At 41.6% G+C, this 17,884-nt stretch overlaps 2 protein-coding genes across 2 annotated transcripts in view; one reads left to right on the forward strand and one right to left on the reverse strand.

Moving 5' to 3' along the window:
- LOC127424539 (solute carrier family 15 member 4-like) overlaps positions 1-10,197 on the forward strand; it is a 107,338-nt gene extending 97,141 nt beyond the window's left edge. Inside the window, exons 9-10 of the mRNA XM_051669871.1 lie at positions 4,880-4,972; positions 8,970-10,197. Of these exons, the coding sequence (XP_051525831.1) occupies positions 4,880-4,972; positions 8,970-8,989 (113 nt within the window). The 3' untranslated portion in view covers positions 8,990-10,197. The remainder of the gene's footprint in view (positions 1-4,879; positions 4,973-8,969) is intronic.
- The window catches only part of LOC127424528 (transmembrane protein 132C-like), a 363,330-nt gene that overhangs the window by 14,986 nt on the left and 330,460 nt on the right, over positions 1-17,884 (reverse strand). The window lies entirely within an intron of this gene.

Consider the following 17,884-nt stretch of genomic DNA (forward strand, 5'->3'; position numbering starts at 1 on the left):
CACCAACACAATGGTGAGGTTGCCAGAGCATTGCAATATGGATGCTAATGTTTTTACTGGGGCATTGCTAGGTGGTTGCAGGGTTTTTGTTTTCCCGCACCCCCAAGACTGATATTCCGGTCCCTTGTTATGCCATAGATTCCTCCTTTAATGTTGGCCTAGAGGACTTATTTTGTCTGTTTTATTGTCTGCCAGGGAAAAATAAGTCCAATCACTTGGAATAGTAATAGCACACCTCTCCTCATCAAGCAGCAGAATGAGGTATCATGGATGTCTGTAGCATTAGGTTTATGGGTTTGTTAAAATGAGTAACCTGTATGAGTAAAAGTAATAGAAATGCTTGGCTTAGAAAGCAACACTAATGATTTTGTTTGAATTCCATTTCTGAAACAACAGTGAGACATTAAAGTGTCTCTGGTCTTTAATATCTATGTCCACAATCTACCTTACATTTCTGTGGTAAAATGAGGAAAAATAGAGGTGATTAATAATAAAGTAACCAACTATGAGTGTGTTTAAATGCATAAACTTACACTGATTATGCTTAATAGCCAAAACATTTGTGGTCATGTTATCTTCTTGAACAGCGTTCCTTTATCGAGGCAAGTTCATAAACATTTAAAAAATATATATATATTTAAGCATAAACTGATCAGAACACCTAGATTTTTGTCCAATTCCCTGACTTTGCTTTGCACCTCTACCAGCATTTGGCTTCTTCAGTGTCCAATGTCAAAAGCAGATAATAACCCAATGAGTGTATATCTTTCATAAACAGGTTATTTGCATTGTACGATTTTTTTTTACAAAAGCTGTGTATATGATATATACATTAATATGCTGATTACTCCCAAAAATTAGCTTATTTAAAAAATCAGACAATGCAAGAAATCTGTGTTTACATGACATTTGAAATAATCATATTATTCTCTGCTTGTTATATCAAACAGTGAAGAGGCATGAACAACAACACGTGTGCACATTGGACAAGCCAGTATGAACGCAGGTTAAGGTGTTTACATGCAATGCGATATCGGCGTAATGGGCAAAAATTTGTGTTGATTGGTTTACTCTACGCAGTTTATGACCATACACCGATAAAGGAACCCCATTTAATGCATTTACATGACCATATATGTTGTTTGCTAATTAAGCATAAATGGTGTTAGAATGGCGTTAGAGTTTATTGGTGCGCATGTAAATGCGCTCAGTAGTAGCAGTGCCACAATGTCACATTTCCAGAGTAGACAAGAATAGTACAATGCTAGAGCAGAAGACTTAGTATACATTCAGGGGCAGTGTGGCCTCTTTAGTATGGGTGCAAGTGAGAAAGCATGCATTAGGTCAGGTGCAAATCAAACTGCAAACACGAAACTGATGGCAAATTACCCAAAATTTTTTATGACATGCTTATTTATTTAGTTCAAGTTATTTTTATTCCAAATAATATAACTAAATAATATCACTATATTTTTAAAGCCTTCTGTTTAGTGGGCAATGGGTGTGCAGTGCCCACGACACCCACTGAAACTCTATAGTATGAACATGCAGTACAGAGCAGTGCAGCTCAATACATAGAAGAGTACAGAAAGAACTTGTAGTTCATAACCCATTTTTTGACAGAAACAAATGTTTGTTGATGAGTTTCCATTAAGCTTGATGTGGCTGAAGCACCTAAACAAGGGAAGCTAATTAAGCATATCAATTTTATTTAAAACTCTACAACTGAGTGACATTTACAGCCAGATCTAAAACATACTGTGCAACCTGCAGCGCACAAAAAAAAGCCTGTACTTTTATTCTGAAACTGGGCAACTAGACCTAGGTTTGATGCAGAAGGGCAGTGGATCAAGGTAGAGTGTAGTATATTAGGTGCAGAAGAGCAAACAATTGCTATGCAATATGACTTGAATCTAGAAAACCCTACCTTTTAATCCTGGAATTCCTTAACATCATAAATTAAAAGATTCTGCTCGACTAGGTGTCAAGAAGTCTAGTGGAGGCCTGCCTTTGGATGATAAAATGGTCAAAGAGACTGAAACAGCATGATTTAAAAGAGAGGCCCCTCAACCCATGGGACGGTGACATGGGACAGACTCAGCATGACCTTCTGAACTTCCACACAGAGCTAAAGCAGGTTTCCTTGTAAAGACCCTCGTGTTTGCATGATTCTAATACTAGGACATCTCATCTTAATCCAGGAACATTTCACACAGTTAACCCTATAAAATATACAGAATGCATTTGGACCCGAAATGTACACATTACCTAACCTTGCTAGATAATTCTGAAAATGACTTTATGACCTGTGATCACTTTTACTACTGACAAATTAATGATTATAGCCTGATGTACCTTTTAAAATATGTGGAGTGATTTGTAATCACCTATAACTGACAAATCGATGATTATAATCGTTAATCTTTTATTGTTCATGTCATTCTACTAAGAATGGTAACTATTCAAGGCAGGGACAATCAGGATTCTCATAGCGTATAATGTATTATCCATACTGTAAAACCAATGAATTAACCGGTATGATTTGTAATCAGGTATTTTCATGTTTTGTTATTTACACGTGGAATATTCATGAATGTCTGTCACATTTAGTATGTAAATGCTTGCGTGTTTACGTAGAGAATGTTGATGATAACTAATGTGATGTCCCTTGCACCGTTTTCAAGATATAAAAGTTCATGATTAAACATGCACTATTTTGAGCGGGAAATTTGTAAGAATCCTCCACACAAAGGATTGTAAATCAACTTTGAAAAGGACAGACAAGTTGACCATGTGACTCTGAAAAGCTGTCTCTGATTGGCTTAGAGCCTCTTTAGGGTGTGGCCGGTTTACACTCAAGACTCTGGTACCAAGGAAGAAGTCTTCAGTGGTCTTCTCTCTTCTCCGGCTCTCTTTCTCTTCACTTCCACTGCAGCTCCTCTTTCCTCCGCGCTCTTGCCCTCATTGCTTGCAGCCTCCGTGCCATGTAGAGTCCAAGGAAGCTCGGGACATGAAGTCCCAAGGAAGCCTCTCACTCTCTGCTCTACGGTTCACACACGTAACAGGAGTTGTGAGTCTTCCTTGCAGAAGGCCTCGCTTCAAAGCCCCGCCTCATCATCCATCGACGCAACAGGCAACAGACATTCATGATCTAACAGAGGTCCAAGACATCGATGGAACGAACTTTCTACAAAGAGCCAAAGAACAAAGCAACGCAAGGAAATGCAACGACACGCAAGTACATCTCCAGACTTTTACTGAAAGTGCTGGTGTATTATTTAAATAGTAATCCGACTGCAAATCAATTTAGACTCATTTTCTCTGTATTGATCATTTCTTTCACATTCTGTCACTTTACTCCCCAACCTGTTTCATGTTTCTATGTGTTAGATTAGTTTTTATGTTTAGATTAGCAATAAAGTGTTTGTATTCAAAGATAATTTGACTGTGGTATATTATGATAAATAATCTCGTTACATGATTTTAAAAGATCTTGCTTCAAAGCTCATTCCTAAAATATGTGTGTGATATTATTTTCAATAAGCCATGAGAATAATATTACTCCAGAAAATTAATTAATCCTTATTCCCTTATTAAAGCTAATTCCTTACAATAGAAATTGTGAGCAGATACAATGAGACACTGTATTACGATTTTAATGGTGGAGAATTTTATTCAGACAAATAATCTAATTATTTGTCATTTATCTTTCTTATAATGGTTGTCAAATGCAGCTAATTCCATTATAAATTCCCCTACATAATAATGATGTAGAATGTTGACAGTTTAATTTAATTCCTACAAGAGCGACAGAAGGAACACAAGCTTATTTTGAAGATAAGGGGCTAATGTGCTTCAGTAATCAAAGATGTTCCAGGAATCTAGTCAAAAATTGCTTTCATAAAAATGTCATAAAGATCATACTCCTTTTAGCGTAGGCAGTTTTTGCGAGGTAAAGTCAAGTCATTAAATCACAGAAAGAACTCGTATTTTGTTTAAACAATTAAAAGTGTAAGATATGGCATTAAAACTCATTCTGGGGTATCTGCGAGGAAGGTGTATGTTTGTATAAGTCCACTGGTTCAGCATTAGTGTGTGTTACTGTAATGGAGCAGACTGACCTTCCCAGCACTACCAATTTCTAATGCAGTGCAAATGCATTACAAATCCAATCTATGTTTAATCATATCAATTACAAAACTGAAACATCAACACTCACATGGCAGAACAATTGTTTTGTTCCACCTCATTACATATATTACTTATTTCATTATCTTTCCACATGCACGATATATACAGAATGTATATATACAGTGGAGTGCTTAAGTCCAGTATTGAAAATGTACTTTTAACATTTACTGTAGTTTATAGGGTAAATAACTTTAAAATGGCCAGTAATTTACTAAATCATCATACAATATTTAACTGTAATATGCATTGCATCAAGGGAAATTTCACCCATTAAGTACAGTAAAAAATAAAAAAAAATATCTAATGAATACAGTAATAATCTGAATACAGTAACCCACTTCTGAGGAATGTACGTCTGTCTGTGTTCATATTCTTTTTTGATTCATAAACCCTGGTAATTATTTGCATTAACACACATATAGGCAGACTCCGTCTGATATCGGAGCATTAATAGGGAAAAAAATACTGTACGCATCAGTGCCTCCACTGTCAGCATCTCCGCTGTCAGCACCTGGTGTTGTCCATAGTCCGAAGCGGTCCATAATGAAGTAGACAAGTTAAACAGTAAACATGCCTCTATATTATATTTGAAATTCTGATGTATGGCATTGTTAGTTAGATAAACTATATACTTGGTAATGATAATGAACGCTTATCTTAGCTCTTTCCCTCTCTCTCTGCCTCCCAGAGATGAAGTTTACCTCCAGTACATGTTTTGAGGGAAGGCTGCATTTGAGCAGAGCGGCGTCTCACAGAATCCCAATGGGAAACATCGAAGTCAGTAAGTACAAGCAGTAATAAGATGATAATTCAAGCAAAATGTTTCTAAAAACATAAGAAAAACTTGTTTGTTAATGAAAGGATGCGATTAAATTTTACTTTGGGGTTGTTCACATAGCCCTAAAAGTCTCCTTTATTGTGTGGCCGTTCACATAACGTTTTCTTGTGCCTAAAACAGCAAGACGGAACACAACAGAATAGTGAACGAGAGGATCTCGAGATGCGTTCTTGCTTTCCGGTTGCGCTATTGTGTCCATCTTTGATCATTGTGTCGCGTTTTGCGGTGCATCAAGTTGAAAACGGTTCAACTTTTAAAAATGCATCTCAAGGCTGACGTGTTCACTATTCCATTGCTCTGTCTTGCTGTTTAGGTCAAAAGAATGCAATATGTGAATTGCCACACAGGAGATTTAGGGAAGTACTGGGTGTGATGACTTCAGGACTTTAACATGAGCATTGATCAAGTATGCTTTTCTTTCAGTGTTCACTTTTTCCTTGTTTCACTTATTTTTGCAGAACAAATAAATTTCACTGAATAATGAAGCACTGTATTCTTTTCTGATAAATATCTTTGTAATCATGAAAAACATATTTTCAGTCAAATGTTGATTATACACTGAATTTGACAGTTCTGAAGCAAAAAAAGAAAAAGAAAAAAAAAGGGCAACCCACATTTGAACAGCTATACATTTTAAATCTTTTCTCAAACTGCAAATAATCTACATTAATTGACCAGTCAAAAATATTGAGCGAAATGGTCCCAAGCTGTGATTTTACTGTGAAATACTGTAAGTGCAACCTTCACAATATTAAATGTCAAAGACCATCCATGGACTTTAAAAAAAAAAAAAAAAAAAATACATTCTAAACAAGTCTTTACTGAATGGATGGAATATTTACAAATGGCATTTTGTGATTTAGCCATCAGTTGTTCTTGGCAAGATGGCAGAGGCAGCATATTGTTATTTGGACAGGAGGTCAGGAGACGATTCAATAAAAAAATATTTTCAGACACGAACAGACACATCCCTTAAGGGGTAGCCTGTACCAACACCACATATCTCACTCGCACAGTGTAATTTCTCGACACAGACAGGAATAGCCATTCCCAAAGGTGGGACTTATCATGCTTGCCCGGTGTTGAGAGAACACTGTTAACACCAGCCCACAAAGTGAGGGGCAGCCTGGCACTCTACACGCTATAGGCTTGGCATACACACAAAACTGCTCTCTCGGGTCAGTTTCTCTCTAGTACGCACTACACGGACCAACTGGCAGTGCATTTGGCAGAGACCGAAGAGCCTCATAATTCTCTATCCCTCTCCAACTCACATATACACACATACCGGCAAACAAATGGATCATCAGAGCCCACTAGCATCAAACCATAATGCTGTTACATCAGCAAGGTCATGCCTGTTACGTCCCGATAAATATAAATGAGATTGTGTGGAGAGGGGAATTGATTGTAAATCAACACACTCACACACACGCACGCACACACACACTTTGTGATATTTTGATATTTTCTCCTCTCTAGCATGTAAAATATCTCCAGTTCAAATAAAGCAAACATGGGGCACCATTGCCATATTTATTATGGTCATACATCCATGCTAAGCATGTTCACACTGTGGTAATCACAGGAAAGATGAACGTATTTTGGCATAACACTGTAGACTGGACAGTCGCTGTGCAAGCCAAATCTACCACTGGTTAATGAGTGTCTGGTCTGAGCCGAACACATGTTCATAAACTGCTGACAGAGCCCCTCCACTTTCTGTAGTGCCAGGTGAGTGTGGATAACTGTGCTAGGTTAATTAGTTGTGATGTGCTGACGATTCACTCTTTCATTAACAGCCTGCATTTCAGAGACTACACACAGAATTAAAGGCATTTTGACAAGATTCGAACAAATTACCAGTGATACCCAAAAACAAACTCTGCTGACCCCCTCACCCCCCAAGATGGTTTTCTGATATTAGCAAGGGCATTTCTTGTATTAGCTTGTCTAGTCAGGCTGATCTGTTTGTTGGTTTTAAAAGGGTTTTGGCCACTTTTCACATGGTCAGGCTGGGAGACCAGCAGGCTAACCCATCTGAATACCAGATGGGGCGGGCTGGGAGACCTACTAAACTAGCTAACATGAGAAAACCAACTTAGTATTCTACTGTATGCAGTACCTGATCGGAAATCCTACAATATCGCTTGATGATTTCCCTTACAAAAATCGAGAGTTCTTACAAACCCCAGTGAAAACTTGTCACAAATTTGCCACTCATTATTTTCACATGCAAATGAGCTTTGCAGCACACTTTTCATTGTTGCCTCATGTTTGTGATTTAAGTGTTTGCCAGTAGCTGCAAATTGTCTATTGTTGCCAAAGGTGTGCTGCAGGCTCACAACTACCGGTGAAGTGCTGCAAACTTCCTACTTTAACGTTTTGCAAATTATCTCATTTGTGTGTCAAAAAATGAGTGGAAAATTTGCAGCAAGTTTCCCAAAACTTTAGATTTTTGTAAGGGTTTTCTTCTTGATGAATCGAAAATATGTCAAAAACGTATTTTAAATTATATAACATATCACATAATACTCTTTGAGTTGTCGTTTAGCATGCTAACCTATTAGCCTGCTAAGCTAAAATTATGCACTCCCTTTTGACCTTTTGAGCCAGAGAAACAAGTGCACAGCCATTTTGAAGAGTTTGAACTTCCAGTGTAGAGGTTCTCTATAGATATCTATGGTGTTAATGCCAAAGTGTAATTAGCTAACGAATTGGATTTAAAGGTTGTACAGTTGGCAAAAGTTATCATAAGTATATTAAAGTGTTCAGGGAACATCATAAAAATTGGAAGTAGAGGGGGGAGATTTTAAAACAAGAGTGCTTCTTTCATAACTGTGGATGTCCTGATATGTCTCTGTGCTCATGAAACTCAAAGAGACAACACAAAGTCATTAAAAATATATACGTACTGCACCTCTGTCCACTTTCTCATGTCATTCACACATTGCATTACAGTTAAAGTGAGCAGATTTTTAACGTCTCAAACCGTGAAGAGGGAGTGCCGCTATAAAGACACACACACACATGCACATATTGTACATACTTAAATGTCATTTTATTTTATATTCCATGTCCCAAATGGAAAATTCATCTTAAGATGGTAGCTGTGTTTTGGAACATGGTAGCTAGTTTCTAGCTGGTCATGAGCTGGTCCAAGCTGGTCATTAGCTGGTCCAAGCTGGTCTTTAGCTGGTCCAAGCTGGTCAGTTTGTCATACCAGCTCAAGGTTGTAGGATATTAGGTGCAGAAGAGCGAACAATTGCTGGCAATATGACTTGAATCTGGAAAACCCAACCTTTTAACCCTGACAAAATGGCTTCCAGAAGTCTAGCTGAAGCTCACATCTGGCCAATAAAATGAACAAAAGAGACTTGTCCAAGATAGCACATGACCCGGAAACTTAATGCCTCTGAAGATAACCTCCCCTGGTTACCATGGAAGTCCAAATTATATTCCTTCAACCTCCGACCCTTCGGTTAGCCATCACATGACTGGCCATTTGCTGAGAGACTACTCTTTTCATGATCGCCAGAGAAACCTATTGCTGGAAGCCTAGTGCTCTTCAAGATAAACCAATTTGCAACACTTTAACTAACAAATCAGGAGATCATTAGACATTGTGATCATTATTCTGCAAAAAGCAGCTAAAAAGAATCCATGAACATTTCACACAAAGTCACAGTACTTGTGATTTAACCCTCTAAAATGTACAGAATGCATTTGGACCCAAAATGTACACAATACCTAGTCTTGCTAGATAATTTGGAAAATGACTTTATGACCTGTGATCACTTTTATAACTGACAAATTAATGATTATAGCCTGATGTACCTTTTAAAATATGTGTTGTGATTTTTAATCACTTATAACTGACAAATCGATGATTATAATATTTAATCTTGTGTTATTCATGTCATTTTTACTTAAATTAAAGCCCGCCTCATCATCCATTGACACAAAAGATATCCACGATCTAACAGAGGTCCAAAACACTGACATAATGAACTTTCTACAAAGAGCCAGAGAACCAAGCCATGCAAGGAAAAGCAACGCAAGGAAACGCAACGACACGCAAGTACATCTCCAGACTTTGCTGAAAGTGCTGGTGTATTATTGAAATACTTTGGGTAATCCGATTGCAAATCGATTGAGATTCAAAGAAGGATAAATGGTTCTGTAAGGCATTGTCTACAAACTCCATAATGTTCATTTTCTCTATATTGATCATTTCTTCCACATATACTGTCACTTTACTCATTAACCTGTTTCATGTTTATTTGACTGTGGTATATTTTGATAAATAATCTCGTCACTTGATTTTAAAAGATTTTGCTTCAAAGCTATAGCTAAAATATGTGTGATATTATTTTCAAAAAGCCATGAGAATAATATTACTCCAATATGTGGATTAATCATAATTCCCTTATTAAAGCTAATTCCTTACAATAGAAATTGTGAGTGGATACAATGAGATGTTGTATTACAATTTTAATGGTGGATCATTCTATTCAGACAAATAATCTAATTATTTGTCATTTATCTTTCTTATAATGGTTGTCGAACGTGACTAATTCCATTATAATTTTCCCTACATATAATGATGGAGATACGCGGCACTTTAATCTGTACCGTGTACATCTACATTAACTGAAATTCCTACAAGATGTTCAAACAGGTTTTTGGAACATGGTAGCTGGTCGACCAGCTAAGGACCAACTTGGACAAGCTCATGACCAGCTTGGACCAGCTCAGGACCTGCTTGAACCAGCTAAGGACCAGTTTGGACCAGCTACCATCTTAAATTGGATTTTCCAGTAGAGGGGTGCTGTAGCCTCACAGCATCACCTCTTGGTGAAAAACACTTTCTGTGCTTCCAGACATTTTCCATTTTGATGGACTCTTCTCAGTAACTTCAGTATAAACCGGAAATTAGAAGACAAATCCTGGTAGAGTGCTGAAAAGGAGCTTTGCTGAATAAAGTGAATAGCATACTAATCAAATAACCTACTTATCTAACATATCCAGGACAAGTTACGTCATGTGTAACATGGCATAATGGATGTGGCACCGTATTTCTTTTGAAAACAGACAATTATGTTCAATTGCCAAAGGCTTTTTTGTTTTTCTTTTTTTTTTTTTTTTTTAACAGTTAGCATGCTAATTGCTAAGCTGAAATTCAGCATTCCCTATGGTTAGCATGCTTTAAAAAAAAAAAAAAAGTAATCAAACATCCTGGATTGGGACCTGATATGATAATGTAATATAACGTGATATCCAGCACAAGTTACATCACATTATTATATCAGAATACCGAATTGAGTGCTACATGGCACAATGGATACGATATTAGCATATTTTCTATTAAAAACACACAATTATGTTTGTCAATTGTCAAAGGGTATATACGTTTATTAACCACAAAAGAAAGATATCCACAGAAACTATATGAAATATATTATATTATCCACATTGAAGTACTGTTTTATTATTACTGTGTGTACGTGATCAGTTACAATAGGAAGATGAGACAGACACATCTGATCAGGCATTACAAACAGCTATCCCTTGGGGTCCAAGGGGAATCAGATTCTGCAGGGGGACTGACTCTTGCGCAACACTGCCAAAATACCGTCATCACCACAACTGCATTTAATGAGATGGGACGTTAATTCAATCACCATTTTTTTCTCATCAAAGTTATACTGAACTAGCAACATTAAGCCCAGACTTGGCTACTAACAGCCGTGTGAGAGCTGGAAGTAACTAGCATGATGAATGCTAGAACATTAGTGAGTGGGTTCTAAAGGTGTCTCCACAGCATTGCGCATTATTGACACAGTTCTGGGACATTAGAACGGTCTTTGGGGCTCTGTCACTGAATCAGAACATGATTGCGTCAGGTGGCCATCTTGTTAGCGCTCTCTCAGATTGTGTGAGATTGAGGTTGTCACGACGAGGCAATCAAGCCTCTCATTAGAGTCCACTCGATCCACCATGACAGGCAACCACCTACTGATGGAGAAACTACCACAAAGACCTGTAGGGGTTTCTTACTCATCCTATTCAAGTTTAATTTGACTTGTATCGTCCAAGGAATCATGCATTACCTACTGATTACTTTCACTTTAAAGAAACGGCTTAACCAATAATGAAAATTCTGTAATCATGTACTCATCCCCATGCTGTTTCAAATACTCTCTTTCTTCCATGGAACACAAATTTTTTTTTTTTAGCAATTACAATAAAATCCAACTGAAGCTTTTCAGCTTCAAAAAAGGACACAACAGCACCATGAAACTAAGTACATGTATCATAAAAGCAGTCCAACGGAATTCCACACAATGCAGTCCACACAATGCACATCTTCTGAAGCCAAACGATAGCTTTGGGTGAGAAACATATCTAAATTTAAGTCATTTAAATTTACAAAAAAAAAAAAAAAAAAATACAAATTATATCCCACAGAAGAAAGTCAAATAGGTTGTGAAAGACACCAGGGTGAGTAAATCATGATGGAATGTTAATTTTTTAAGGAGCTAACCTTATAAATTAATTTGAATTTTCAAAATAATGCGCAACTTAGATGGCACAAACTTAAAACACATTTGGGGAAATAAACTGAACTAGATTTTTACATTTGTGAGTAGAAAATGTGAGTAGGCCTGACAAATTTCCTAGTATTTGGGAAAATGAATTCCTAAAGTGCTCAGAGTGGTTTCTGGGGTGTTGCTTGGGTAGTCTGGGTAGTTGCTAAGGTGTTACTAGTTGGTTACTAAGGTGTTCAGGGTGGTTGCTACCTGAGCATTGCCCCAAGTCAAAAGACTCCTCACTCAAGTGTCTATGATGATATAATCCCTAGATATGTGTGTTGCCCCTTCATTATTTCATCATTACTTCTGACCCAATCATGTTTTTATTAACCCCTTTAAAGGCTTCCTGTTGCCACCGCAATGTAACTCCATTTTAACATCTGTATTATCCAATTGCTTAGATAAGTAATTGCACATCTCTACTAGATAAGGAGCATGCAATTTAAGGTATCATTCACATACATAGCAAATGATACAACTTCGACTTTCACATCAAAAATGAAATCAATTAAGGTTCCAAGAGGTCCGGTCTCTACCTTTCCTTCCCAGCAAATGTCCGGACAATAACTTGCATGGTGTCAGTAGTCAGTGTAGCTATGAAATGCCCCTTCCCACTTCCCTTAGCGGGGCAAGGGCTGCCTCTGCGACCTTCGTGAAGACGCGAGGGGACAAGGACAGGCCAAAGGGGAGGACCTTGTACTGGTATGTCTGGCCTTCGAAGGCGAACCACAGGAAGGGTCTGTGTCGAGGTAAAACCAAGACATGGCAGTACGCGTCCTTCAGGTCTACCGCCGCGAACCAATCTTGATGCTGGATGCTCGTTAGAGTGTGTTTTTGCGTCAGCATCTTGGACGGGAGTCTGTGCAAAACCGAGTTCAGTATTCGCAGGTCCAGGATTGGTCGCAACCCACCGCCTTTCTTCGGTACGATGAAGTAAGGGCTGTAGAACCTTTTCTTCATCTCGGTTGGAGGGACAGGCTCTATCGCACCCTTGCGCAGAAGGGTAGTGATTTCCGCACGCAAGGTAGCGGCGTTCTCGCCCTTCACTGAGGTGAAGCGGACGCCGCTGAACATGGGGCGTAGCCGAGTCGGACAGTCCGTGTCAGCCATCACAACGGGTTGGAAAGTGCAAGCCAAGCGCCCAAACTCCGGGCGAGGGGGACCAAGGGAATGATCACGTCGGACGTACTGGCGGATGGGGCCTCGCGGCGGGGCGGAGCTCGAAGTGCCACGTCGAGGGGACTCGAGCCCTGTGGCCGTGCTGAGTCCAGGGACATCGAAACACTTACCTGGCTCCTGCCGCCCACAATAAGATTGGCCGAGGAGGGGGGAGGAGGAATCTCAACCCCGTATTCCACTGGAACCAATCCCGTGTGGGCGTGTTTGTGCCACAGCTGGGCACACAGGGGCGGGGGGTCCGCCGTTGGAGCGCCATACCTGCCAAAATGGGACGGTGGACGGTGGTCGTGACGACGGCCGTGCGCACTGGTTATGTGACCCAGGAGATGAGGGAACCATTCTTTTGTGAGGCTTTTGGGTGCCGCAACCTCCTGGGCATGCGGCGACAAAAGATTCTCCTCCTGGCCCTCCACCAGGGGATGGAGTGGTCTGTCGACCAGCCCCAGAGAAGTGGGTCTCCTCGCCCCTGGGTCGCCCGTCTCGGGGGCGCTTCGAAGCCTTCTTCGGGTTCTTAGTGGCCGGCCACAAAACGGGTGGTGTCTGCTTTCTGCTGAGGGCTGCACGCCGGAGCCGGGCCACGGGTCAGGGATGACGTAAACCTACAGGCCCTGGATGGGAGCTTCGGGTGCCTGCGCCAGGTGGGGTGCTCTGCGGACACAAGTGCACCGTGAGCGCCTTATCCACCTGGGGGATCACCGAATACCCCCTGGCTGCTCCACCATCGAGGGTAGTGAGAGCGGGGGAGCTGAAATACTGTGACCGGGCAGTAAAAGGTGCCTCCCATGATATTGTCAGCTCCTTATGCACTTCCGGAAAGAAAGGAATGGGGGCGGAGCGTAGCCCTGGGCGGCGCCCCGAGCCCAGGAACCAATCGTCGAGCCGCAAGGGTTCAGGGGCGAGTGGAGAGTTCCACTCTAGCCCGATGCTCGCGGCCACACGGGAAAGCATGTCCGTCATTTCCGCATCGGCGTGAGACTGAGCGACTGTTCCCGAAGGAGGAAGCCCAGTCGAAGCCTCTGCGTCAGACTGGATGAGACCGCTCTCCGATGCTGTGCTCTATAACTCATCGTCTTCCCGAGCTCCGAACGAGAAGTCGAAATCACGCTGAGATGAGCCGGCGGTCTCGTGCGAGAGCCCATTCGGGGCAAGCGAGCATGCTGGGGAATAGAAGGTCCATGGGGGGATACCCGGCGGGGGTTGTCCCATTGATGTCCCCAAATTGCCCCCAGTGCTAACCGAGCTCGGCCTCAAACCCGTAGGTAGAAGGACCGGTGTGGGGAGCCGCTGGGGTGGCTTGCTTTCTTATGAAAGCAAGTCGTGACCGCAACATTGCCATGAACATGTTCTCGCAATGAGGACATGACTCATCCACGAACTATGTCTCCGTGTGGGCAGTGCCCAGACACGTAAGACAGCGAGCGTGGCCATCAGAAGTGGAGAGATAACGACCGCAACCAGGAATAACACACAAACGGAAAGGCATCTTTAAAAAGACGTTCTGTGTCTGTGTGTGTGCCGCTCTTTTTGTGAATGAAAATGTACTCTTTTAGAATATACTCTCTTATTTTCACTCTGCTGAAGCACCCAGGGGTGTTCTCTGCACTCCACAGGTGCAAAGAGGGAGAAGCCGCTGAAATGCGCCGTAAATCCAGCAGTTTTCAGGTGAGTCTTTGCAGGGAATTGAATTCATTGAATACAACCGCTCGGCTCCGAAGAGAAAATCTGAATGAATGGTTGCATACCAGCTCCTTTTATACCCATATGTCCGAGGGAGTGGCATGCAAATTCCACTTGCCAATTCTCATTGGCCTTTTTTCAAAAAAGCAGAGGTGTTTGGGGCTCCCAAGTGTGACCCCTAGTGTCACTACATCGACACAACGTTGAGTGAGTGACAGATAGGGAAGGAGGTATCTCCAGACCTCCTCACACATGCACTCTTGAAATGCATCCACTGTTGTTGTTTCCAGCTTCGTCTCCTGTTGTTTAGCGGTGATTAACCTTCTTCTAGTGCTTCTTCATGACAACAACTGCTCAACTGTGAGTGTTACCACTGTAGGATTTCAAGGCAGAAGAGACCTAAGAGAAGTTGAACAATTCTACACAGAATGACTTAAATACAGAATCTAAACTGACTCTTTCCTGAGCTATAAAGAATTTGGACTGGTGCCAGCAAGTCTGAGTTTCTTGCATCTGGCAAATCTCAACTGCCTTAAGAACAGAGGTGAATCAGAGAAAAGCACAACAAACCTCCCCTTTTGTTGTTAATCAGATAAATCCCCAAACTAACTCATTACATGACTGGCCATTTGCTGAGGGACTACTCTTTTTATGATTGCCAGGGAAACCCATGGAAACCCATTTTTCTTCAATATAACCAACTCTCTACTGTCATGTGTATTCTGTTGATTCATGTCTTTTATTTTGAAATTCTAGTTCCTGTTTCATGTCATGTGTTCCTGTTTCCCTTGTCATGTGATTTCTGTTTTCACTCCATGTTCATGTGTCATGTTTTCATTGGTTTATTGTTTAATTAGCTTGTTATGAGTTCTGTTTGTTCATTGGTTTATGTTCTCCCATGTCTTGTATTTAAGCCCTCATGTTTGCATTGTCTAGTTGTCAAGTATTGAATGTGATTGTATGTGTTTGGTACGCTGTAGTCAAGTCAAGCCATAGTCAAGCCATAGTCAAGTCATAGTCAAGTCTAGTCAAGTCTAGTCTAGTCTAGTCTAGTCCATGTTCATGTTTTGTATTGTAGTCAGGGTTAATGGTTCTCACTTTGTAAATAAACTGCACTTGGGTTCTTCATCTTCACGTCATCTTCGTCATTGTCATCATTGTCAGCAGCCAACATCGTTACAGAATACTTGACCCAACCATGAACCCAGCAGTTTGGCTTCTGCGCCTACGTCAGGGGAATCGTCCCCTGGAGGACTATGTGGAGGACTTTTGCGATCTGGCTTTCCAGGTGGACTTTAATGAGGTTGCCCTCAAAGACTGTTTTAGATTTGGACTGAATGAGTCCATTTCTTTTTTGATGCCTGGTGGTCGCAGTTCCCTCAGCCTGGCTCAATATATCGACCTCGCCCTACGGTTCATTGGTTCTCCGTTCACTGTGGGGGAGGCGGATGCCGAGCCAGAGTTCCACGAGATGGCCGCCGCAGAGCCAGAGTTCCACGACATGGCCGCCAAGCCAGAGTTCCACGTCACAGCAACGCCTCGGCCTGCTCCATGCCACGTCACAGCAACGCCTCAGCCTGCTCCATGCCACGTCACAGCAACGCCTCAGCCTGCTCCATGCCACGTCACAGCAACGCCTCAGCCTGCTCCATGCCACGTCACAGCAACGCCTCAGCCTGCTCCATGCCACGTCACAGCAACGCCTCAGCCTGCTCCACGCCATGTCACAGCCACACCTGAGCAGTGGGACCTGGTGATGGTTCCCACCCTTATACCCACCCTTAGTTCTCCTGAGCAGGTAAGGGGAAATTTTGGCCCTCCGACCCCGCCTGGACCCTCCGAGCCCTGGACTTCGCCTTGGCCTGTCGGTCCCTCGACATTGCCTCAGCTCGGTGTTCCCTCGGCTCCACTACGGTCCTTCAGCCTGTCGGCTGTGCCGGGGTCCCTCGTCCCTCCGGCTCCTCCTTGGTCTGTCGGTCACCTGGCTTCGCTTTGGCTCTCTGATCCTCTGGCTGTGCCTCGTCCCTCCAATCTGTCAGCTTCACCGGGGACCTCCTTCCCTCCAGCACCGCATTGGTCCTCCCTGCCATCGGCTCCACCCTGGCCCTTTGAGTCTTCGGCTACTCTCCGGGCACCACGTTCCATGGCTCCGCCCCTCGAGCCTCTCACGGCTCCACCTTCTATGGCTCCACCCCTCGAGCCTCTCATGGCTTCACCCCCCACGGACTTTGCCCTGGTCCCATGCCCCTCGCCCTTTCTCGCCACGCCACGCCCCACGCCTCAAGACACCCCCCCCCCCTACAGAACTTTGAATTTATGTCATGTTTTACGTGCTTTGTTTATGTGTTGGGGTGTCGGGAGCCACCCCTTAGTGGGGGGGATATGTCATGTGTATTCTGTTGATTCGTGTCTTTTATTTTGAAATTCTAGTTCCTGTTTCATGTCATGTGTTCCTGTTTCCCTTGTTATGTGATTTCTGTTTTCCCTCCATGTTCATGTGTCATGTTTTCATTGGTTTATTATTTAATTAGCTTGTTATGAGTTCTGTTTGTTCATTGGTTTATGTTCTCCCATGTCTTGTATTTAAGCCCTCATGTTTGCATTGTCTAGTTGTCAAGTATTGAATGTGATTGTATGTGTTTGGTACGCTGTAGTCAAGACAAGTCAAGTCAAGCCATAGTCAAGTCTAGTCTAGTCTAGTCTAGTCTAGTGTAGTCTAGTCCATGTTCATATTTTGTTTTGTAGTCAGGGTTAATGGTTCTCACTTTGTAAATAAACTGCACTTGGGTTCTTCATCTTCACGTCATCTTCATCATTGTCATCATTGTCAGCAGCCAACATCGTTACATCTACACATAAAATTATTATACTAATCATGAAGCATGTTTCTGGCTTACCAGCTCACATGAAGCTTAATTCATGAACACTGACATGGATTTTGGACTTTTCTTATTTCACTACAATCCAAATACACAGCCATGTGTAGGATTATACTAAAATTATAGACAAGTATGTTTCTCATAATGTATTATCCATGTTTAAAACTAACAAACTAAATAGTAGGAAGTTTTATTATGCATTATTACTTAATTATAACTGTAATTCAGTAAGAAAGTACAAGTGTTTGGTATGTAATTGATTGTCTCTCAAATTCCAGAATGATGGTGTTAAGTATTTTCAGGTTATTTGCAGATACAGTTTTCTTATGAAATTCATGATTAAAATGTTTTTGAGCAGGAAACTGACTTAGAAGTAAGGCCATAAATTAATTATCTTGAGGGAAGGACACTTTGACCACAGGCCCTCTGAAAAGCCGCCTCTGATTGGCTATGAGCCTCTTTGGGATGTGAACAAACCGAATGGGTTAAAAGACCAGCCTGGACAACCATCTCTCTCATTTCTC

This window comes from Myxocyprinus asiaticus, chromosome 33 (genome assembly GCF_019703515.2).
Source record: "Myxocyprinus asiaticus isolate MX2 ecotype Aquarium Trade chromosome 33, UBuf_Myxa_2, whole genome shotgun sequence".
Taxonomy (NCBI): domain Eukaryota; kingdom Metazoa; phylum Chordata; class Actinopteri; order Cypriniformes; family Catostomidae; genus Myxocyprinus; species Myxocyprinus asiaticus.